The sequence below is a fragment of the Lipophrys pholis genome (assembly GCF_963383615.2).
Source record: "Lipophrys pholis genome assembly, chromosome: 16".
In the NCBI taxonomy this organism is placed as follows: Eukaryota; Metazoa; Chordata; class Actinopteri; order Blenniiformes; family Blenniidae; genus Lipophrys; species Lipophrys pholis.
Window position 1 is genome coordinate 4591652 of NC_137634.1, and position 25598 is coordinate 4617249.

A 25598-nucleotide genomic window follows, 5' to 3' on the forward strand; every position below is an offset into this window, starting at 1 on the left:
TTTTCCGGGATTACAAGAAACCTCGGCCACGCCAAGTCTCCTAACTGCAGCTTCCTACCCCAGGTCTAGGATGCAGCTTTTAACTTTTTCCTGTAAGACGTGGATCTGCTAAAGGGGCTGACCCGGGCTACTGTACAATGCACTGGGGCGTCTGCAGCTGCAAATCACAAAATGGTTGACTGCCCCCACTTTGGCAGCACAAAATGGCCTCCTCACGAGCAGCTGACTCTGACAGTGTCAGAGCTGCTGTACATGAGTGTGATTCATTATTCAGGACATTTCTCCCTCGGAGCAACATTAAAGATGCATTCAGATCTCAATCTGCTTCACATGAAGTCAAAAGATTAAAGACAATGTTGTCCTCAACGTGCAACTCCAAACATCAACTCTTATTTTATACAAGATGTGTATGTGTGTAGGGAGGTGATTTGTTCTGGTGTTGCATACACAAATGTGTATAATTCAACCGCAGCTCACCTGAATGTGCATCTTAATGACTGCTTTCCCGATGAGCGTTGCACCGAAAAAAGTCCAAAAAGGAACCAGAAAGTGTCCACATGTTATTCCTGCCAGGTCAAACAGGGGATTGGGAATCTAGAGGGGGGTGAAAGAGGAAAGTTAATGTACAAATTCACCGTAATAACTTCATGCAAAGAGAAATAGAAGAAAAAATCTAAAAGATCTTTATCTTCTATTTCATTTTTCATGTGTGAGAAGTAAAAAAAAAAAACCCAAAAAACATGAGCGGGTGATTCATCATGCAATTAGAAAATCTTCTTTGTGTCAAATGTAGATTTTATCAGGTCAGTTCTTGCTCACATGTCGAATGTGAACCTCCAGAATGAATCCAGGTTTCAAAATGATTTAGGACTGATTGAATCAGCAGCGAAAGTGTTTGAGAGGAATAAATATATATGAATACAGTGTGGGGAGACTCACTGAGGCGCAGGCTAAAATCCCAAAGAATCCCACTTTCTGGATGAGCTTCTGCACCGCCACTTTTGCACGGGTGGCAAAGTCCTGAAACGGAGAAGAAGGGAAAAATAAATGTGAGACAAAATGAACCTTCGGCTGTTTCATTATCATATATTATTTGTGAGGTGAATATCAAGAACAGAAAATCATTTGTATTCACAGCAGAACTTATCAGAGGGTTTTTCCTTTAAATAATCAGAAAATTGCACAATAACAATTACGCTCTTAATTATTGCAGACTTTCTATCAGATACAGGGTGTACGACCAGCTCTCTGTAGATACCAGCTCATTTCCTCACCGTTTAACAAAAAATTCAGAGAAATGACTCCTGGTCTGCATTTCTTGTTACAAATCACTTTTAAATAATTAACGGCAAATTTGAGATTGACGCATTTTGTTTAATTCAAAATAATTAATTTCACTCCTGAATAATTTATTTGAGACAAGTTGGGGAAAACTGTGTTTCGAACTCTTTTTCTAAGCATTTATGTTCAGAGGAGAATATCACAGGGATGTGTGAAATAAATGTGTGCAGCCAGCTGCAAGGTTGCGTTCAAAAGGATTATTTTATGAACACTTAGAGACTCATTCAAGTGTCACATTTAACTGAACAAAAGACTTTACAACTACAATTTATTTTGGCATCCTATCTTATAATCAAAGTTGCGCCGGCAGGATTTTTCTGGACGTCTCTGTGCGGCAGTTCCGTCTTTATTAGATTGTAACGTCTGTTTAAAGACAATTAAACCTTCCGTTTTTGTATCTAAAAACACATTTGAGACCCAATGAAACGAAAAATGAGGGAATTAACTTTTTTTTAAAATCCCTGCTTATTTTTAAATGAGTGCAAAGAAGCTGCGAGGCTTTTCTTCCTCCTGAAAATGTCTTCAACTCGAATCTTTAATCAATTATTCAGCAGATCACCAACTGACCACCACAATAGTTGCATCTCCAAAAATGACATGCACGGCACTGCTGGCTTTTTGACAATGTAAAAAAACATGAGCTTTATGGAATTGTACAAGAAAATCACACATATTGGTACATCCTAGAATTATTGCATCTAACGTCTCTCATGTTTGGTTTGAAAAGATTAAAAAAAATTATTTTCTGGAACCAACTTTAAATGTTTTTTTGCAAAGCTTAAACACTTACTGATCCATTAACACATGAGGAAAATTAAAATGTCATTAATCAGTAAGAACAAAGTCTTGTTTAAGAAAAACCTTCAAGTGTGTATGTGTGTGCCTGTCCTTTGACATATTAAATCTTCTTAAAAACTTCAACATTTCACTCTGGAAATGTATTCATTTGAATGTTTCATTAAAATAAAATGCAAGTTTAAAGATTAAATCCCAGCACAATAATATACCGAAACTCAAGAAAAAGTCCCCGATCCACCTGTCACATTATCTGATAGAATTACAATCCTGCTCTGTCAACAGCCTGTTTCATTCTACATCAAAATAATGTGCATTTAGCAAGTCGCCTATGTACTTTCAGGCCCACTTTTAACTCCTTTGTTCCTGGGAACGTGAGAAGAAGACAAGAGTCCCTCCAGTGACTCACAAATTCTTACGTTTTTCGGCTCCTCTGACCATTACCCCTCTTGACAGCTTCATAAAAGCCTCTTTTCACAGCAATGACACAGAATTTCCTCAATCTACCTTTTTTCTGGGAAGAGAAGCTTCAATCTGTTTGGATTTGACCCGAGCAACTTCTGGGAACATTGTGGAAACACAAAGAGAAGCCTTGATGCAGGGTCCTCACATTCTGGGTGATATATTTAAATATCTAGGTAAATTATAGAATTATTACTTTCATACTTTTATAGATTTGTTACTGTTTAATTGAAATGTTTTTTTCTGGAGAGACTTTTATCCTTCTTGGATCAGAAATCTTTGAAACTCATAAAAATTAAAAAAGGAGTGTGAAAATTACAGTTTTTAAGAAATATTTCGATACAATAATTTTTGTTTTGCTTGATTTTGTATTTATCTTGATTACTGTGAGTGTTTTAGGCTTTAAAATGTTAAATTGATTTGCTGAGAGATAAAAATGCTGGATTTTCTTCTTCGTTATTTCTACATTTGTCTGAGCTTCTCTTTGAGTTTCACTTCCTTTATTATTTAAAATATAACGACATTATTTGATGTTTCTGATACAAATTATATTATTTTGGTAACACTGTTTTAATTGCAGAGAAATAGATTATAACTTGAAATTAATTGTTTAGGCGTCTCCAAATAAAGCCTTTTTTATTTGCACAATTTTAGGTCAGTCAACCTTAGAGGTGGTTTCAGTGAAACCTTTGCAGAAAAAAGTATCGATAGTTTATCTTCTAATTAAAAATAGAAGACTTTAGTGACACGTTTGATTCTGCTGCTTTAATAAAAGCACATGCAAGAATGTAAAATAGATATTTTGCATCATATTGATGTTTCTCATTCACTGCTACCGTTATAATTGAATAACAGCTACAATTTTTTTTAATTTGTTCGTTATTTAACTGAACAGTTTATGTTTTTATGTTGATTTTAGGATGATAAAACATTTTCAAAAAATCTGACAGTGCATTTTCTGGAGATGATATTGAACTAATTACAGATCTGTGCTTCTTTAATTGAAGTCTAAATATCCAAATGAATGTTTTCTATATATGAAAATGAGTTTTACTCTAGATGCAAGTTTTTTTATGCCCTGAAACAATACAGAAATAACAAAAAACAAACAAACAAACAAACAAACAAAAAAGAACAATTTGTGCCGAATGAAAAGTATAGAAAAAGTGTTTAAAAAAAAAAGGCCACAGTTTTTTCCCCCCGACATGTTTGGTTTTGAAAACGAGGTACAGGAGGGGGGCTTGCAATTCATGATCATACCAAATATGGTCAACAAAGCCAGTACAGTGCTGATGACATTCTTTGTGGGGTACAGCCCAGCTCACAGGAAATCTGAGAGACATGGGAGGTCGCCTAATAAGGTGGTGGTGGGGGGAGCGAAGAGACAAACGATCCCATTGGTTCACGATTTGAATTTCTGCCTCCGCTGATGTCCAATCATGAAGGTTTCTCCTTGGACAACCCTGTAGTTTTAATTTGAGCTTGTCCCCGTGTTCGAGTGTGTGTGTGTGTGTGTGTGTGCCTCTCAGCTGGTGGGAGACGAGGAGGGAAGGAATGTGCATGGTTGGTGTACAGCTGAACCGGCGAGGACCTGGTCCGTTCCAGTGACACCTGACCGCCGTGGCCGTTACGGACGGCCACTGTCCTGCAGAGCCAATAAAGAGTTGTGGTAGACAGGGGGGGGGGGGCGCTGTGAATCCCATTCGTTTTCCGACATCATGACACACGCATTGTTTACACCGGCGCTGTAGTGGATCTTCCGGCTCACACGAGTGAGAGAAATGAAAATACCACCGCACTGCGAACAAAGGTTCCCCGAGGAGGTGAGGGGAGGCTGCAGAAGGGTGACACTCGTGACATTGTGATTTACTGTGGCTGAAATATGCTCTGGCATTCTCTCTTTACATAGCACGTTTGAACCAGGGGAGCGTCTCTCCTGGACTTCTGGGGTTCAGACATCCAGGCTCTGTTGTTGGCGGCTTATGGAAAATCACCATCTTTACCAGGCAGCTTGCCAAGGACTGCCTGTCCAGTTTACCCCCCCACCCCCCCCCCACCACACCCACCCACCCCATGTCCTCCGCTCCCCTCCACCCCTCATCGTCAGCCTGTTGGGGCTGAGCTAAGCAGCAATTACTTTGGGGAAATTCTTGTCACGGGTGAAGTGTCATAAAACAGTTCCGGGTTTGGGCACTCGGGCACAGATGGTTTACTCAGCAGTCTTGGCGGTCTCACGACTGGCGGGGAACATTACATGCATTTGATTGATCCCTACCGTATTTTACTTTAAAGAAACGACCTGATCAAGCAATGACATTTTAAAGTTTATGTTGAGCTCTGGTGTGATTGCAGCAAAAACACATAATGATCAACTATTGCGATGGTCACAAGTTTACCATTATCTTAAAAATGCCACCAGTGTGAATAATTGAAGATTCGATTAAACTCACATCGTTGTGTCTTGAATTAAAACTTGTGCGGATGAATTTGAAATACATATAACAATGTCGTTTGGAAATTTGTGGTTGCAGCCGCGGGGAGATTGGTAAAACGTTCATAAGAGAAAATTAAATAGAAGACAGATACCCCAAGATATGAACAGCTTTTTTTTATTCAACGTGTTTATAAGAGCACATGTTGATATATTGTAGATGACAAGAGTCTTTGTTTTCTTTGCATAAACAATATTATTTTTCCCTCTTTGTTTTAGCTGAAATGTATCACACAGCATGCAGTGCAATGTGGTATCTATTCATTTTGAATTTTTGCTGACAGGCTGGTCACCTTTAATTGTGGCGAAGTAAACTATTTTGTTTTTGGTGGGCTTTGGTAGTTCTGGTGAGGTACAGAGTTCAAACGCAGACAAGAAGCAGCCAGCGACGAGGCACTCTGCCCCATGTGGAAAATTAAAGTGTCAGACAAGGAAAAATCTATGCATAGCCTATACACAAGCCTACACCCACACACATTTTTCTCTCTCTCTCCCTCTCTCTGTGTGTTTTCTTTTTTTTTTTTTTCTCAATGAAACTCTTTCACACAGAAAACACACATCTCGGGAGCAGTCGCGAGCCCCCCGACATGAAGACGGCTAAAGTTCATCTCATTAACTCCTGACAAGCCCGCACCCGCTCTGTCTGGCACAGGAAGTGGAGAGATTAAGGAGTCCTGACGCAATAGAAGCTACAGTCCTCTTTCAAAAAAAAAAAAAAGAGAAAGAAAGAAAAGAGAAGAGGTACACATTCAAATCTGTCCAGAAGTGCGTGCGTGCGCACTCTCTCTCTCTCTCTCTCACACACACACACACACACACACACACACACACACACACACACACACACACACACACACACACACACACACACACACACACACACACACACACACACACACACACACACACACACACACACACACACACACACACACACACACACACACACACACACACACACACACACACAAATGCACCCCTGAGTCCACGTTGACAAATTCTTTAACAAGCTGCGGTTAAGGGGAAGCTGGTTTTACTCTGACTCACCCCCCTCCTTTCAAACAGTTTACTGGAAATAAAGAGGGAGGAGGAGGGAGGGGGCACTTTCAGAGAAGTCACGTGACGGGGCTGGGCAAACCACAGCACAGAGAGCCTTTGAGTGCAGTAGGCCAGGGGGGGAAGGCAGGCATACGCCCAGTGCAGATGGCCCTGATTTGAGTTACAGGAGATACGATCCTGGGAGTTGGCAATCAAGAATTCACAGCCCGTTAACCCTTTCTGCACCCGATGGAAGAAAAAACACCGGCAAAGCCACCTAGCCCTAACCACCTGAGCCGGGGGAAACTACTTCACAGTGACGTGACAAGCCGCCATGGATGCAGTCCATGCTCCATCCTCAGAGATGATCCGTGTTCCGATCCGGGGGGATCCTCTCCAGCGAAGAAGAGTGCTCCGGTACGGAGCGAAAGATTTAAGAGAGGAGGAAAAAAAAAAGAAAAAAGAAAAAAAAGCTGATGCTCATGACATCAGCGTCTGGAGCCGTTAGAAAAGGCATGACTTCATTATTCTTGAATAGCTCTGTTGAATGAATGAGGGAAAAAAAAACCCAGAGTGCTTTGCTGCTGTGTGTCACGTGCGCTTGTGGCAGGAAGTTGGCACGTGCAGGACGGGAGAAATACCAGTGGGTTTAAGTCAAACTGCTGGCACCTACAAACCTGTGTGACTTGTGCGCAGGGGACGAAGTCAGCATCTTCATCCAGCTCCACGGGCACAGGTTGGAAAGTATGTGTGTGTGTGTGTGTGTGTGTGCGCGCAGGGTTAGAGATGTCTGTGTCGGAGTGTGTGTGTATAGCAGTGCAAGGTTCACGGAGGGTCACGTCCCTTCACGACCGAATTTAACCACTTCCTGCCTAATGCACAGCAGTCTGACAATATCACTGCTACAGTTCCAGTTTAATTTATTTCCGCTTTGATCTACTACCACCGATTTTTCAGCTTTCCAGGAAAACCGGACACTGATCCGTGGCACACAAGCACCCCCCACCCCCCCCACCCCCCCCCACCCCCCCCCCCCACCCCCCCCCCCACCCCCCACCACCCCCACTACCGTCCGCTGTCAAAGGTGAAAAAACGTAGATGTATCAAAATGGGAGAGGTGCTTTTTGGGATCTCCCAGAGAAAAAGGGGGAACCCCATCAACATCCCAGTCAGATGGCGTGAGAAAAAAAAATGTTTCCGTGTGCGGCAGGTTCTCGTTGGGGCGAGCAACCTGCCTCCAGACGATGTCCAATCACATTTCAAACACACAGACGCACACACATATATACAGCTGCCAGATATCATCAGGGAGAGAGAGAGAGAGAGAGAGAGAGAGAGAGAGAGAGAGAGAGAGAGAGAGCATCGAATCGGACAGAAAAAGAAACCATTTCAGAGAGTCGATGGAAGACAGAGGCTGTCCACATCTGCGTCAATATAATCTTTCGTTCCGTGAGTGCGACGCACACAGACAACGCTCCTCCTCTGGGTTCGACCGAAAGAAAGCGGGCGGAAGCCCTCCCAATGCTGAGACGGTCATTTTGACAGTCTCGTCTTCTCGCCGCCGCCTCTCTTTTGTCTCGCTCTCCCACTGTCTCGTTCCACTGTATTTTGGTGGGAAGCGCCACTGTATCAGCCGGTGATGTCAGAGCTGCAGTCGAACACACGTGGTCTAAACTATTTGGGGGGGCGGCGGGGGGGCTGACGCCGGTGCCAACCTGCCCAGCTGTCCGCGGCATGGTCAGCCACGGACCTTCCAGCAGGTGGGGCGCCGCTGCCTTGCACTCATTAGCACCACGGATTCTCCTCCTCGCACGTTTTTCTGACTTCCTGAAAGCTGTTTCACTATGAGTCTTGAAAGGTCACTTGAGTTTGTGCGCTTGCAGTCACATAATCGACTCACCAGCACTGAACACTTAAATAATAAATAATCGCTGCCTGTATAATTTATGAATCAGAATATACTCTTACGACTGAAATATGCTTTGCATATGCAGTGCGATCAAATGAGACGCATTCCCATCGCTGTGTGCACAAGACCCAAAACTGAAAAGACAAGACCTACCTCGACGGCAGCGACTGATCTTCAGTTGAAATGGTTGAAATGTCCTGTTTGGAAATAACTTGACATTTACACATTTTCCCACTAGTTTAAAATACATTAGTCTCTCTTTTTGTTTCCATTATTAGTCTGCTCTTTTGGAAAACAGCAGTGAAGGATTATAAAAGTTGTTTGAGTTAACTTGAAAATAGCTAAAAATAGAAAGAACTCAGACAAATGCACATTTTTGTATTGGGAGGACGCAGAACTCGGGGATATTCTTACACCCCCATGAGTAGACGTACACTAAAAACTGAATTTACACTGTAAAAACAAATTTATGTTACCATTGTTTTGCTTTTCATTATTCTATACAAAATCAGTGGATTCAATTCAGCAGATTGAGTTTGTTTTGATCAACGGCTTGCATTTAATTCTCCTTCTCTTCCTTTCTACTTTGAAAGCCCTCACATGTAAACTATGGCCGGCCTGTTCGTCGTCCCGTATACCTACTTGAAAGTGAAAAACAACTGTAAGAGACATTCCTCGGAATCTCTCTAATCCCATCGAATATGGAATACCCTCATTAAAATGACTTAAAAACACTTTCGAGCACTGACAGTTTCTTTGCAGATGAATAAATGTGTTGAAATGTTCAAACCCACTTCAGTGTGCAGCTGTTTCATCGCACCTGACCTGCCGCTGCATTGGACTCATGCTGAGCGGCATTCCTGAAGGTGCGGACCGATGATAAGCTTTTACATAAACTACGTGCATGTTTCCCCTTCAGCCCTTCTTTCTTAATGATGAGAGGGTGGAATAATAAATATTTACAATGAGTTGTTAGGCAAAATTGAAGCTTTTGCAAGAAAATATGATATGCAATCAGTTTTCTTTCTTTAAACACAGCGTTTCCAAAGGATGGGCCGGAAATTGTGGGAGCATTTTACTGGAGTGCATCATCGCTGCTCTCTTAGTCATGGCGTTGTGAAAGCACTTCGTTTTATGCCGTACTGTTGAGACACCGAGGTGGGGAACATACGCAGTAAAGTGTGGTAAATCTATTCCTATTCTATTCACCACAGTGGATAGTCTTTTATTTGACCTTGCCGGTGACCTGTTGGTCGTGAGTTCCAAATCTGAAAACCTCCAGGTATTAGGAAAGTTTGATGTAGGTTAGTGAGCAGAGTGTGATGAGGGGGGGTATTGACGGGTGGGAGATGATTGCGAGAAGCGGTGCGTCACCTGTTCGGACTCGGCTTGGTCCAGCATCTCCTCGAACCTCTGGTAATCTTCATCATCGGGGTCAGCTCCAGAGAGCCGAGCCGCCCGCGCCATGAAGTAGGGAGGAAGCTCCCCGATAGCCGTCCCTGCACCCTGTACACACAGGAACACACACTCAAACACACGGATGCCTAAAATCTTGTGTTCATATACTTCCTTGTTTCTGGACTGTGGGAGGAAACCTCAGAATCTGGAGGAAATCCACACATGCACAGGTAGAACATGCTAAAAACAAATATTGCAAAGGCTGGAATGGAAATTAAGATATTCTCACTGTGATAATTTTCCCACATTAAGATGCGAGATTACAACCAGACTGTGTTCTAACATCAGGTTATATTACATTTAATATTGAACTCTGGTCTAAAACAAGAAAGAAAAAAATTTCACTCCAACAAACATATAAAAGAATTATGAAATCAGATGAATAATTTTCTTGGGAACTCTTCAGGAATGTTTTTTTTTTTTTTTTTTTTATTAACATCTGTTAATAAGAATGTGAAACCACATGGCTTCAGGTTCAACAGTCAGTCTGGTCTCAGTTTTCACAATTTGCAATGTTTCCAAAGCTGCAACGGTACAAAGAATAAACTAGTTAAACAGTTTCACAGCTATTTATAGGCAACGTGAGTCATTTTAACAGGTCACCAGATGCGACCAAGATGATAAAAATAGCTACTTTGTGTTTGTGTTTTCTCTAGAAATGCTCGCTAAAATAAGGCGAATCAAAAGCTATTTCACAATACTTTACATGCAACTTTGAAATTAAATTCTACACCCGAGTCTTTACAGTATTCAGGATATTTATTCCTATCAATTCTTTTCAATTGGATTTCCATATTGAGCTTGTTTCATCTAAGCATTGAGCAGTTTGGCTGAAAAGAGATCAGTATTAAAGTTGGTAATTTTAGTGAAAAGCATGTAACTGTGGGGCCGGGGGGATTAATGGAGCAAAAATATCAATGTCCACTATCCAAAGAAGCTTGCCCTGCTTGACGTCTGGGATTGTGCGATCAGAGTGCTTAATAGGAATAAAACGGAAAGGATTTACGAGAATGAAAATCCCGGTGATTACTAACGATGGTGGACACATTAAACACGGGGCCGGGGTGAAGGTGAAATAGCATATGTTGCTTAAAAGACATAAAAAAACTGCTCAGTTACAGTTTACTCTCGATATGTGGATTGAAACTTTTTTTTTTTTCCTTGGTTGTTTTTTTTTGGGAAGATTACATTTTTGTCAATAAGACATCATGTGCTCGGATGGTAACGAAGTAATGAAGACATCAATATCCACACATCAAAAGGAGCTTGTAGCCATAAAGCGCTGGAGCCTGTGTGATTGAAGGGGGGCTTAACGGGAAGAAAACGGAAGTGATTTGAGGGAAATAAATCCTCTGCACTTGGGGTTGGTTCACCAAGTTCATTCGCCAAAAAACATGAGAAAGAGGTAGGAGTGGGAGGAGTGAGGGGAGAGGGTTACAGACTTAATTAACACAATGAAAACAGCCGCCAAGAAATGCAGTGTTTTTGGAGTTGCTCACAGCTCATTACTTTAATGTTTCCAGGCACTGGGGGAGAGAATGGGTGGAGGGGGGGGGGGGGGGGGGGGGGGGGGGCATGAGAAGATATAGTTAGGAGTAAGTTACAATTACAGACGACAAATGGATGATTTCAAGCCTCAGCGTATCCATAACAGCCTAAAACGTACAGGCAGTGGTAAAACAATGAATTAATATTTTTTTGCCCCTGAGTTTAGTGGTCTGCACACAAATCCCAACTTCCATCTCTGTCCCAGAAGAACATAACTAACTAATCGCAGGCACATTACTCGTATGTTGCTGAATGGCTCAGCCAGAAGATGATTAGTGGGTAGTTAGCAACCATGGCAGCGACAACAAGCCCAAACAATCGTTCTTGGGAGGCGGTGCTATTCCCAAACCTGGCAGACTGCATCTTTAATCTGGACACCCTGTTCTCTTGTTAACACTGCAGTCTTTGATGAAATCTGCCAGTTTACGCTCATAATAGAGACGTGTCTTAATCTCCCTGGCAGCTGCTCCATTCAGTGGCTCTGCCTGTGTTTGTGTGTGTGTGTGTGTGTGTGTGTGTGTGTGTGTGTGTGTGTGTGTGTTTGTGTACGGGACAATGAATTTGCGTCCACCTGCACAGTGGTGGTGTTTGAAGTGGGGCACTCGAGAGACCTGGTGGACGGAGCAGCTCCGGGAGGGAGTGGGAAAAAAAAAAAAAAAAAAAAGGGAGGAGGAGGGCATGGAGGGGGAACGTCTCATCACCAGTGTCGCCATAAGGAGGGAGGCCTGGCAGGAGGAGGGGAAACGCTGGCTTTGAAACCGTGGAAGCAACAGGTGTCTCCCAACCGTAGAGCCGACAACCCTTGGCCCGCCGAGGCGCTGCCAGGCTGTGCTGGTGAAGCCAAAGGGGATTGGGCGGCACGGACACACCCTCAGACGCGGATATCACTACCATGGTGACGGTGCTAGCCAGAGACTGCAGCTCGTCTCACCAGGTATCTGACTCCATGCTAAAACCAGATGAACTAACTCAGGCAAACATGCAAACTGCTTCACTTGGAGATACAATCACAACATCGCCCAGGGGGGGACAATTAAACTAATATGATATGTCTCGTATTAATGTTTAAATACTATCAGTAAGAGGATCTTATTTAAATATAGTGATGTGTGTAAGGAAGTGACTGAAGTGCTGCTGCGCATGGTCCCAATTTTGGATTTGTTAAAGTGAACATGTGTTAATGTGTGCATGGATCATTAACGAACTGCAGCAGTGAGGAAGCTTGAATGGTAGAAGTCGTGTTCGGTCTGGTTCCTCTAAAGGACATGTGTTTCCCCCTCGGTTCAGCACCTTCCACATTCTGACGAACAGCGAAACTGATAACAAAGAGCAATAAAAGTCACACAGAGTGCGTCTGTGACAGAGTTCTCCTTTCTTGCTCTTTGGCAGGTCTGCCCTTTCATCGATGTGAGAAAATAGAAGTAATCTGATGAGAAAAGTGGACAAAAGTTACAGGAAAGCCACGAATGGAGTGTGCTCGGGTCACACGTGTCCTTTGCCACTGTCAGTGGTTTTAGCCCGAGACACGTGTGAGTCATTGATAAACCACGAGAAGCCTGATCTAAGCAGAACCGAGCCAAGTACAGAGGGCTGCTCTTTGTCAAACACCCAACTTTAAACAGAAAATATGACATAATGAATTTGAAAAACCTCCTTTTACAGTTGATTTTATTATAGAGAAGCAATATTTTTATCGGTTTCGGCACTGGAAAAAAATGTCAGATCTGCGGTGGTGGTCTCTCGGGGTTTGGTTAGAGGTGTGAAACCTTCAACGCTGCTGAGGGGAAATTCGTTGTAAAGGGGGCGGAGTTTCCAAGCAGTACGAGTTATCGATGAATACATTTGCTGCCCGTTTTTTTAGCGTGACTGTGTCGTTTCTGCAAATGAATCAAAAAGTGAATTCTTTGAATTCCATGTTAAGTATGGCAATGTTAACACTTGTTGTTAACATTGTATGATGCTTGTGTGAAGTTTTAAACATTTATGAGCTTTTCACCTGACAAACAACAACATTTTGTGGCTAAAAACTCCAAACGTGACAAGAAAACGCTATTTCTCTTGATTCTGCACAAAATTCTGCAACGACCCTACTTGAACTTGAAACCGATTTTTCTTTTGGTCTTCGAGCAAAATCTACAATCTGTGACAGCCACTCACCCACATACAGGCCTCCAGACGGACTTTGGAGATGATGGTCCACAGAGAGACGCTCCCCTGGAGGGCGGCGGCCCCCGCGGCCTCCATGCTCACCTGCTCTACGTCAGAGCCTGGCGTTGCTGCCTCCTGCGTGGGGCAGATGATTTGGTCTGGATAGGGGGGCTCGGGGAAATCCACAGAGCCACATTCGTAGGCCGCGAGGGTAACCGACGCTATGTGTGGTCCCTGAAGGGAAGACAGAAAGAGAGGAAGGTGGAGAAGAAAGAAAGTGGGAGTAAATACACCTGTTGGACATATTCTGAGTCAGAGGAAGATCCCTTTGAAAGTGACAGAAATGAGTCACATACAGAATTTAGTTTATTCTCCTTTTTCACAATAGATTAGTTAGAAAGAAAAAAAAACAAAAAACATGTTTGCGCAGCTTTTCTCATTGCATTATGCAAACGGAATAAGAGAGGCTTTTGAGGATCAAAGCGTTAACTCGGAAGGCCCCGAATGCAAATGACAGAAAGCAAAAGGTGGAGCATCAAAACCACCTGATCTGTATAATTAGATCAACTTTCCATCTGATCCATATCTGGACGGTCTTCTCCAGAAGTGACACACTGCCAGTTAAGGGAAAGAAAAACCACTTGAGTTGAAGCTTTTTAAGGCTGTTGTGCATTTTATAAGATCAATCTAATCTGAAGCTGTGGTTGGATTTTTGGCAACTCACCGGGTTTTTCCTGCAAGTGTATTCTTACAACCATGAAACAATTAATGCCGGAAACACAATTCGTTGAGCGCTACAACAGTTGTTTTATGGCAAGTCAGTTCAAGAAGAGTTGAACCTGCTCCACTGGCTCTCAGTGGTGGAGGACCTGCTGCATCATGGGGTGGCACTTCACGAAAATATACATTTCCTTTATATGTGCCAGAGACGAGTGTTATTTTGACGCAGGGCCAAAGCAACCTGCAAAATGTTCCACCCTCCACTTTTCAGGGGGGCCCCATAAGAAAGCGATAAATGTAGTGTTTCATTAGCAAGAGCTTTATAAGCCTCGTTCACTCCACGGTTGCCAGATGAGAGCCATGTGCCCGGTGCTGCATACATGGATGAGCAGCCAGTTCTCAATTCAAGCCCTTTCCGTGTGTGACTGTGCACACGTAGACCTGAGGCCTTTGAAAAGGTCTGATCCTCTTCACACATCTGTCATTTATTTATCAATTCAAACCAAACAAAAGGTTTGTCGTCTGGTGCGTCTGTTGGGAACTAATGAAATGAAACGTCTTTCATGTGTTTAGCATTTTTTTTATGAAATGATTAAGTTGCTACATAAGGACTGTTGTTCACTTCATTGAGACGGAGAATGAATAACCCGTTAGACATCCAAGCTGTACCCTAATTTCGCCCATGGTCGCTCAGCTCCAGCAGCCCCTGACCCTAAGTTGAAGAAAGAGGTTTAAAAGGTAAATGGATAGATGGATATTGTAACTCCCTCTATTGTACAACACTGTTGTTGGAACGTTTTTCTGTTAAGCTTCAAGTTCGGCAGGTGACCACGTTTGGTTTATTTTAATAAAACCACTACCTTTGGACTATCTGCTATAACACTGGGACCGTTGTTGACGCAACAACATACAAAGTGCAAATATGGTTTTTGTTTCAGAAAACACAACAACATTTTGAAAATGACATCCGTTCACACGGAAACGGCAGAAAATAATGTAGTTTTCATGTCGGACCACTAGTGGTGTTTTCAAAAAGCTGCATTTTCAGTGACTCCGAGTTTTGTAAACGGACACCCAAAATGCAAAGAAAGTTTTGCCTTTTCACTTGAAAATATTGTGTAAATAGGGTCAAAAAATAACAATTAAAAATCACAATCAATTGACAATCCTCATAAAAAGAAATTCAACTCAACTTCAGATGTCAGATGAAGAGATTCAATAGTTTGTCATTTGAGTTGCATTCTTGAGTAATAAGCATTCTTATTTCCACTTTTAGTCAAAACAAATATCAAAAAGCCATCAATCTGCAGAAAAAAAAATTACATTAAAAAATGTTTTTAGAAAGAACGCTGAAGTAATCAACGTTTCTTGCTTCACAGGAATGTGGAAACTATTTAGATAAACTACCGTTGAGAATTCTACGCTGACTCGTTTGTAACAGTAATATTGTCCCCCGAGAGCACAACGATTGAGATTCATGATGAATGAGAGCCAGTGAGCAAAGCCAGGTCATGTGATATTACACTTCCTCTGTAAGACCTCATGTTGCACGTTGAATGTTTACCTAGATGGCTGTGAATAAGCGATGATCAAACAATCTCTATTAGCAAATAAAGGCAGGACCTCATATTGCGAAGGAGCGACTTCAGCCTATTCAAAAAGTTTGCGATCATACGTGCAACTGTGTGGGAAGGGTGACGCCAGTGACGCACGGGGGCAGTTTGGCATTGCGCAATTCAGAGCCAAAGCAATCTGGCAAATGCGGGGCGTGGCTGCAAGTTCCGGAGCTGCATGGGACAAGGCAGGACGGGACAGGACGGGACGTGGGAGGACAGGACAGTGAGGCAACAGGATATAGCATTGTCTCCTCTTGAAACACTGCACACTCCCTTCAGATGACATACATTTGGGACCAAAAAACACATTAAGGACTTAAAAATAATGGTGTGATTCTCACACATCTTAACACAACATAATTAGAGAAGCATTAGCAGAGCGTGACATCAAGAAACTCCCACCATTGCCCCAGTCAGTCTGGACACTCCTCAAGCTTAAATCCTCCCTCCTGCCCTCTCACACACACACTTGTGTGTACAGCAAAAAAAAAAAACACACTCTATATTTTCCTTGTTCACACCTTCTGGCTCTGCCTCAGATAAAGTGTGTTTACCAAACACACACAGTGGCGTTGCGTGACTCGGAGTACCTGTTCTCCCTCCCACTGGCTTCGTTGCTGTGTCACTGCTTCTCACCTTACACACAAGTCCAGTTCCTTCATGTCGGCTGCGTGACTCAGCGCTACGACTACCTCAACCCGGCCCACCAAATCCAGGTAACTTCTTCACGTCGCGCCTCCCTTCACTGACACATATACGGACATCACGTCAGGACAAGGTGCAGGCAGGTGATTATAAGCGAGGGAAGTCTTTGTTCTTTCTGACCTCATTGTTCCACACTGTGTACTACAAACAAGAGTGTGGAAAAGCTCTCTGTTTGCATACTGATGTCACCCTAACGACGATGAAGTTTGGAGACACGACAATGCGGCAAAAGTTTCTATCTTTGACGAGTTTCACAATCTAGGTAGCAAAGTTGGCATTCTGCAGGGAGAGACGCCTGAAGTGGGATACACACTCCTCGGAACCGGATTTTCAATTACTTTTACAAGACAACAAAAAGATTCTATTAGGGCCCCGACAGATTAATCGGCCGGCCAATTTAATCGGTTGATTATAGCCATTAGAGAATAACTGGTCATTTGGCCGACTGACGGCGACTTTCACACTTTTTTCACGAATAAAATGGGAATTCTGTTTTTCTGATGTGCTTGTGTTACGTATCCAGTAGAGGGCGCTCTGACTCCTTTCATGTCACAGTCCATTCATCCCCACAGCAGAGTGAAAAGCCGACAATGCATTTATAAAACCGAGTGGTTCACGCCAACGGTAAGTTAACTAGTTTGCGAAATAAACCAGAGCTCAGGGAGTTTCTCCATTTCCCAAGACGTACATCATAGCGTCAGTCACGCTTGACTGATATCTGAGCTCGTTCTCCATCATTGGTTTTATCGCTGCTGAATACATTGACCGGACGCCGCCATCTTTCATGAGACGCTTCGACGCACGTCATTACTTATTGACATGTCGCCCCAACACGTTTAGCTGGCCGATATATAACGGTAATCGGAATTGTTATATTTCCTCTTCCTATCAGAATTGGCATCGGCCCCCCAAAAAATCCATATCGGTCGAGCCCTAGATTCTATTTTATTCTATTCTAAGTATGAACAGTGGAAATTTACAGCTGTTTCTTTATGTAACAAAAAAAAAAATCAAGAGCACCTGAATTGTGCATGATTACCAAATATTTGTGAAATTTTTGTTTCTAATAGTAAATATGTATGGTCAGTAGGAATATGTATGATTTGAATACATTTTAAACAGAGAAAATATAAGAGCGCTGTCTCTCCTATTCCTTTTGGAAATGTAAAACCTATTAGTTATTTTAAATCTTTTTAATCTTTGCATATTTCTATTTTCCTCAGTTGATCATGACTCCTTTTTACTGATGTAGTTTAGGGTTGTAAATCGCTCTTGAGTTTTAAAAATAGGTGAGTCCCATTAAATTTATTCATGTCCCAAAACTTTAAAAGTTTAAGCATTTACATTTAAAAGTGTATCATTTATTCCAAAATGATTTTTTTTAAGAAATTACCGTTTAAAAGTTTTGAAATGCCATGAAGGATACGAGCGTGTTGAATGTGAGCATCCTGTCTGCAATACAGACAAACATAAGCTTGCAAAGTGAGCAGCGGGAGAAAAATTGGCAGCGAAACAGAAAGATGAATCCGTCAAAAGCAAAAAACTAACTTTACATTGTTAAAAATTTGCGTCCCTCAAGGGAAAGGTTTATAAACACTGATGTAGATCATATTGATGCGAGGACAACGCAGATCATCAGTGGAATATTAGTATCAAAAAGAATCAGGTTTAAATTCAAAACTAAATCAGAATGATATTTAAAACTCACCCTGGGAAATAAACACAACTTAAGTTTGTATTTCTAATTTCAAAGAAAATTTGCCTGAAAAATGTTTCATTTCCTGTGCGATACACTGAAATGTGGTATTATTGAAGTGTAACTTTCAGGAAATCAGTGCATCAGGAAAAAGGATTCAGCTTCTACGCCGCGATTTGGAGGCCCTGACGACTGAACTGACACGAAATGCATTTTGGTAAATGACTTTGATATCTATTCAGAATCAGAAGGAGCCTTTGGTAACGACTGCATGTTGACCAGCTGCTGACGCACACGAGAAGAAAAGCGCTCCCTCCCAGTGTGTGTGCGAGTGTGTATGAGTTCGGCGGTGACTGCTGGCTGGCTGGCTGGCTGGCTGGCCGCTGACTGTTGTCCACAGCATCCAGCATCACTGCAATTATCGTATTGAATTGTTTAACGCTCGACATATGAAACAATGCCTCCTTTTGTGTGCGATCGCGAGGATCCCGGCGCAACTGTTGCTTCCAGTAACGCACGCACACACAAACGCACACAGTCATAACATAATGTCACAGCCAGAGGCCGAGTTACCCCAACATTTTCCGCCAATGGCCGGATCCTTCAGACAATGCCAGAAAAATGCAAAGGCTGTTGGTCATCACGAGATATTCTCAGTGTTGACGGCATTTATCATGAAACGGTGGAGATGAAAGAAGGCGATGACGATGAAGTACCCTGCAATGTGACACATTTCAAATTTATGGCCGTCGTATTTTATGTTGCAGCACTTTACACTTAACCATAACTGAGTTTCCGTGTGAGAAAGTCTCACAATAAAATGTGTTAATATATAACAGCTTTTGTTGTAGTCTTGACATATTGCTGAACTTTTCACACTGCATTTTAATATACTGTCTGTAATAGTGTAACAGTATACACAGATGCAAATGTGACACTAATTCATTTTTAAAGCAGTTACAAACTGCGATTTTGGCTTTCTCACAAAAAAAAAAAAAATAGGCAACTGTGGTGAAACGTTTGTTCATGGATTGAAATGTGGTGTTACATTAAACTGTGGCAGAATACGGTGACAGCAGTTGACAGCACATTGGGGCTACCACAGACAGCCTGAGATTATCTTTTCACATTGTCGGACCCACAAACTACAGCTGAGAACAAAAAGAAACAGAAAATCTGACTTTTAAATTACTTTGAAGATAAACACGGCAGTAAAATCCAAAATCATGGCTACAAGACTTCATCCTCTGCTTTCAAATTAGGTTCTTTTTTTTAAGACCGGAGATTTTATTCTTGGTTCTTTTAGGCCCAGTTTAACGTTTTAAGTATAAGCTCATAATTGTTGGAGTTCTGTTTGAGAAAAGTTTTTCGTTTACGTGTCAACGTTTTGAAAGCAATGTCCGTTTACACGGAAATGGCAGAAATGCTGAATACTGTGTAGTTACACAGTCGGGCCACTAGTGCGTGCTGTTGTGTGTTGCATTTTTCCCTTTATCTACGAAGACGAAGTCCGAGAATTTTCCAAAAGTTCCACTTTGGGAGCCGTTTCCAAAAAGTTGCATTTTCAGTGGCAGTTTCCGTTTTTGGTTCCGTTTCATAAACTACTGACAAAGCAGCGTCAGCACAAAAGCCAAAATTTAAACACACATTAAAAATGGTTCTATGTTGAGGTTGCACTCCAATATGTTCCAACTGTTTTCTAAAAGTGTACAGTTTTTAAAACGGTTGTATTTAAAGCCCATTTGACTGGACTGGATCACTCAAGATCAAATTGGGGTGTATGGGATCTCTCAAATAAAATTATTTTGACACCTCCCGTATAATGTATGCATTTGCTTTGGAAACATTCCTCAGTATATGAACATGCTGGCTGACATACAGGTTTATTGTGAGGTCAAAAATGTCATCCAACTAAACTTTAAATATCCCCCTCCGGGAGGCCGAACAAGCAGAGTGAAGTCTTGTTTTTGTCTCTTTATCCCTTTCCAAGCTTCAATGTGTTTAGACATGTGAAACCTTCGCCAACGCACGCCATAACGGTCCCAGTCACCCAGTCACGGCGCGCACCCGGCTTGTTAGTTCCCGGCATAATGTATTCACTGCTGCAGCCCATACCAGACATTAATGGGTGACCAGAAACTGACCAGTTTCTCAGAGACCACAACCACAGGACGGTCCAGTCATTAACAGGTCGCTGTGGTTGTCAAGGGCCATTTGAGCACATTAGACATGGTCCGGCTCGCGGAACCTGCTCACCACTTCATACAGTGGGAGACTGCTGGAGGTAAAGTAGGACAAACATTAGAGGTTAGTTCGTTATGGCGAAGCCCCGGTCGGCATCTCGGAGGGAGGTAGTGGAACGCTGGACCGAGGCCAGCGGTGGAGCGGGGGGGGGGGGGGTATTTACAAGTGGGTGGTAAGTACGTACATGCACACAAAGACACACAACGCACACACAAATTGTAGGGGTTGGTCCTGGTGATTTATCCATGTGCTTTTCCCATATGACTTCATGTTCAGACGCACTCAGTCGGACCTCCGACTGTGCAACGGATTCCTGACATCACTGTCTGATAATACCGCATTTTCAATGCATAAAAAAAAGGGGTATGATTCATTCAATAAATTATTAAAATGTTCCTCTATAATGTATATATATATATTGCTTTGTGACTAAAAAACACATATAGGTGCAGAGAATTCAACTTGTAATTGAAGTGAAATGTAATCTTTAAATTGAGTTTTTACTGAAGACACAAATTATTTAATATTTTTTTTACATTCATATGTCTATTAGATTTTTCTGTGTATAATCCTAAGCAGAAAACAATGGAACTGATTTGTGGTAATTGGCAACAACTTTGAAGTATTTTGATAATAATAATATTATTTTTGAGGTTAAGTTGCTTGGTTAAGGTTTCTCACATTTGAACATTTGTATTTCATTTAAAAAAAAAAAAAACAACTAAATATGTTCTACTCTTATTTTAAGACAGCATGCTGCCTCTATCGTCACGGATTTTCCTGTTTTGTGACAGGCAGGCATCTATCCAGCCATTTTCTTTTCCACTTTCCAGTTCAGGACAGCGGGGCGGTGGAGCCAAACCCAGCTGACTATGAGACTGTGAGACTATGACCTGGAAAGACTGCCAGTGCGGGAAATACATATCTATCAAATTTGTGCCTATTATTGAGCTGAGGCCTCAAATGTGATTTTGATTTCACAATCAAATGTGATGTGCAAATATCAATATATTGGTTAAATGTGCTTTAATTATCCAATACTACAGTGAAATAGTGGTCTTTACAAACCTTCACTGAAAGTACTAAAAAGGAAGATGCACAAATCCAGTGGGTGATGCGCTCCGTGAACAGCAAAGCACTAAATGACGTATACGGCAGACTTCCATGACACAAGTTTGGATACAGAAGAAGAGAGGAATAAAAAGCAACAACTGCAGAGGTCACGCAGCATTTTGGTTTGTTCTGGGAGGGTTGCTGGTGCCATTCCACACTAAGCCCACTTGGTTTCCTCCGTGTGTGTGTGTGTGTGTGTGTGTGTGTGTGTGTGTGCGTGTCAGGCCGAACGCTTATTGTACTCGGTATGAGCACTATTCTCAGGCCCGCTGACACACCGGCAGACACATGCTTCGGATGGCTGAAGTGTGACAGTTAAGACTGAGAACACACACACACACACACACACACACACACACACACACACACACACACACACACACACACACACACACACACACACACACACACACACACACACACACACACACACACACACACACACACACACACACACACACACACACACACATCTCTGGCATCGCTGGCATTCCTCTTTAAGGGGTTTGGTGAAGACGAGTAAGTCACAAGATGTTCGGACAAATTTATGTCTCCAAACCTTAGAAGGGAGAAACTTAATTGGGTAAAACAATAAAAAAAATAAAAATATAATCATGAATGAAAGCATTTGTGCTCCCCCCCCCACCCCCCCCCCTCTTTTTTTTTTGTTTTTGCCATTTGAAGTAAAACCCATTCTGTATTTGAATCGAAACTCGGCCAATTCCTTTCACAGCTGCAGCTCAGTGTAAAATTTCTAACCAAGCTATCTTTATAGTATGTGTGTAATCCGGCCGCCCCACGCGATAAAGTTCTGACACACTATCTAGATGTAGTTAAAAATGAAAGGCCTCAAATTGAATTTAAGAGGTGTTTCAGGTTAAAGTGTGAGATCCGTTACAGCCGGCCAGCGGTGACTCAAGAGGAGCTTTTCAGCTTTTCAAACAAATGCTGAACCTGATCTGGATGTGTCACTCATGTTCTGGGTAGCATGCGAGGTATCACTTCTCTCTTTGGAGAACAGAGGAGCGGTTATGCTGCGCTGAGTCACGATTGTTTGAACATGCATTGGAAAGTTACAATAATCTCAACGTTGTCCTCAGCAGTCAAGAGTGAACTCAGCACTTTTCTGAAGAGTCTTCATCAGTCTTCATCACTGGTGACTCTTATCACAACCCAGTGAGTGACAATGAAGGCAGTGGAAAACTTCTGATGATGTCATGCAAAACACACACACACACGCACACACTGCATTTCCTGATACTAGGTTAGATTTGAATATCTTACTATAAATAAAGTGATGTTTATTATTTTTCACTATGTTTTAAGACAAACATGATATTATAAATAACATACTAATGCCACTGACGTACATTTTTACATGAGCCACTGACCTTTTCAGTATAATTTGGGTAGAATGCAGCTTTTACCACTAATCTTTTTCACAATATAAGATCTAGTTGTCAGGATCTACAGTAGAAGTTTGAGACTTTCTATAAGATTTCTTGTAGATCTTCATAGATTGTTGAATCAGTTGGGCACTGTTAGACTTATGGATTATCACTGAAGCTTACTTAACATTTCAGACCAGTTGTCATTTATTCAATAAATATTTTTTCTATCTACTTATTTCTTTTCTTTATCATAAAAAGAAATAACACAGAGCCATATAATAATCCACCAGACAGTTTGCCTAATCAGTTTGATTTTATCTGGTCCTTTACTGTTATATTCATAGTCTGTAAGTTAATTTTAGCTCTTCAATTGATCTATTGCGTCGTATCTTTGATTTGCATTACTCTGAATAAGTCCATCTCAAAAACTCTAAACTTACAGTGAATACGTGAGTCCATTGTATCGAGCAAAACAACTTTGAGGTCTCGGTGTCTGACAGAATTCAATGATCGAAATCAAGCTGTTCTACTAGTAATAACATACAACCCAAAACTAATAAGAGAGCTTGCCCTGTATATTCAACAAAAACCATCTTGTGGAATGTGGAAATTAGTAAAAACTACTGGTGGAAAACATGGCGCTATAAATCATAAATCAAATGCAAACAAGCTAAGACGTTGTTTTGGGGTTTTTTTCCCAGTGACTGCTGACATGCATGCTAATGTGAGGATATCATGTACACCTCTTACTTAAAAACTAATCCACGTGAAGGGGGCGAGAGAAAGAAAAACTAAACAGATTTGCTATTATGTAAACAGCAACATGCGCGGCTCCAATTATAATGACTTTAATTCTTTGTTTCTGTTGATTTTAACGTCGAGCTCGACAATTTTCATGCTGCCCATAATGACTTAATGGCAACGGCCATTACCGAGAGTAATTTAATGGTGGGTGACTCAGATGAGCTCTCTTCTAAAATATTTACAGCTTTCAAGAGTCACACTCACTGCTCACCCTTTTTTCAGTTAAAAGAGGATTTATGAGAGCAGTGACACCAGTTGTCGCCCCACAACAAGTGCTCCAAAAAGAAAAAAAGAATGTGTGAATGATCTCCGATCCCACTCGTACTTGTGATCTTGACAGTCATTACAGCAGATCGATGCACAGGTGCAGGACTCCGGGAATGTGAGCACTAATCCTCGCCTCCGCAGGGCCCTGCCGAAATGAGATCTCTCTCCCGTTCCTGCGTGATTTCATTGTTTTCATGGTGTGTATTGTAAGCACCCGCCCACTACCTCCTCTCTCAGAGCAGCTGGATAAAATACACTTGATGATGTGCCAAGTGGGCCTTTTTTTTCTTCTCCTTCTTCTTCTTCTTCCTTTTCTATGCCTGAGCTGCAGCGTTTTATCTTTCTCCATTAACCAGCCCTGAACCCTGTACAATGATCCCCCGCCGTCCCAGCAGGCTGCGGACACAGAGAGGAGATGCAGGGCACCAATTGCTCATGTCAGGGGACAGGAGAGCTGCCACTTCTGCTCCAGATTCATCCGCCAGGACGTTCTGCCAGTCGCCGGCTCCACAGCCCCCTCTGCTGGTGGCCCCACAATACTGCTGAAGTGTGACACTTCAAACAGACGCAACAACCGGGTTCTGTTTGTAATGTGTGATGTGTGATGTTCACTTCTTACAAAGCATCTTGTTTAAGACTTTCAAGGTCAGCATCAGGAATTACACAAAGGGATCTGGATCTCATGTTTTCTATAACTGATTGGAAAATTTCATGTTAGATCTTATAGAAATGACTACACCTTGCAGAAAGTGCAAAAAGCCAAAATATGAAGCACAGTTTCAAACATCCGCTCTCTAAATCCACACATCTGCCACTCTTCTGTTTTCTGGAGCACAGACAACACAATGTTATTACCTGATCTCAACATATTGACCCAATAACCTATTTCAGGTATTGTACTGTGTTACTCAACACTGACGACTCTGAGTTACTGACATCTGAAGATCACTGGCACCCTCTACTGACCTTTAAGACGAAGGAACGAGGTTCTTTAAAAACACTGTTCACACAAAAACAAGCTTTACATTTATTAATCACATCTTCATAATCATAGTAATTCCAATATACAGTATTATTTTTGACTCAGACGATTATTTGATTTCCCAGAGCCCACTAGCACATCTTTACATGATTTCATAAGGATTAAAATTTGAAATATAGTGATAAAAAACTAAAATGACAAGAACGGGCTTGTGTAAATCAATACAGAAAACTGTTATGGCTTATAGCAGAGGTGTTAAATACGAGGCCTGTTGGCCAAAATTGCTCCACAAGAGGCTCCAATCAGGCCAAAATTGTAAAAACTTCAAAGAAAACATAGATTTTTTTGAGGAAATTTCTTAAGTGTAGTGGACAAAACACAAAACTGAGACCTGAGTTGAGATATCAGTGATGCTGCCATGAAAGATCGCAAACTAGCATTAGGCTGAAAGTCACGCAGTCAAGTTTGTAAAAACATGCAAAATGCAACAGCAACAGTCTTTTGGACTTTTCACAGTATTTAGCACCAGAACTTTCATTAAAATTAGCTTTATGTTGAGATTGTTGTAATTATTTCGCATAGTAATTGTTTGGTTTTTGCATAAAATATGGACTTTTTCATCAGGTATACTCTGCGCCACAACAAATAAAAACATTAAAATGTCAATTTAAAGCTGATTATGGCTCTATTTTACATCTATTGACACCCCTGGTTTATGATTTTTTAATATAATTCTTGTATAGCTGCAAAGTGGATTACCGTCAACTAATTACAGTGGTCTTCTAGTTTTCAGTTTGCATGTTCTCTCTGTGCCTGAGTGTAAGTTTCTCTCACAGTCCACACACATACTTGTTAAGGCACACGGTGACT

General features: G+C 41.8%; 1 protein-coding gene across 1 annotated transcript in view; it reads right to left on the reverse strand.

Annotated features, from left to right (window-relative positions):
* LOC308121772 (vacuole membrane protein 1-like) overlaps positions 1 to 25598 on the reverse strand; it is a 59332-nt gene that overhangs the window by 24136 nt on the left and 9598 nt on the right. Inside the window, exons 5-8 of the mRNA XM_080483235.1 lie at positions 13200 to 13424; positions 9411 to 9542; positions 940 to 1020; positions 478 to 594 (exon numbers count right to left, since the gene is read on the reverse strand). Of these exons, the coding sequence (XP_080339361.1) occupies positions 478 to 594; positions 940 to 1020; positions 9411 to 9542; positions 13200 to 13424 (555 nt within the window). The remainder of the gene's footprint in view (positions 1 to 477; positions 595 to 939; positions 1021 to 9410; positions 9543 to 13199; positions 13425 to 25598) is intronic.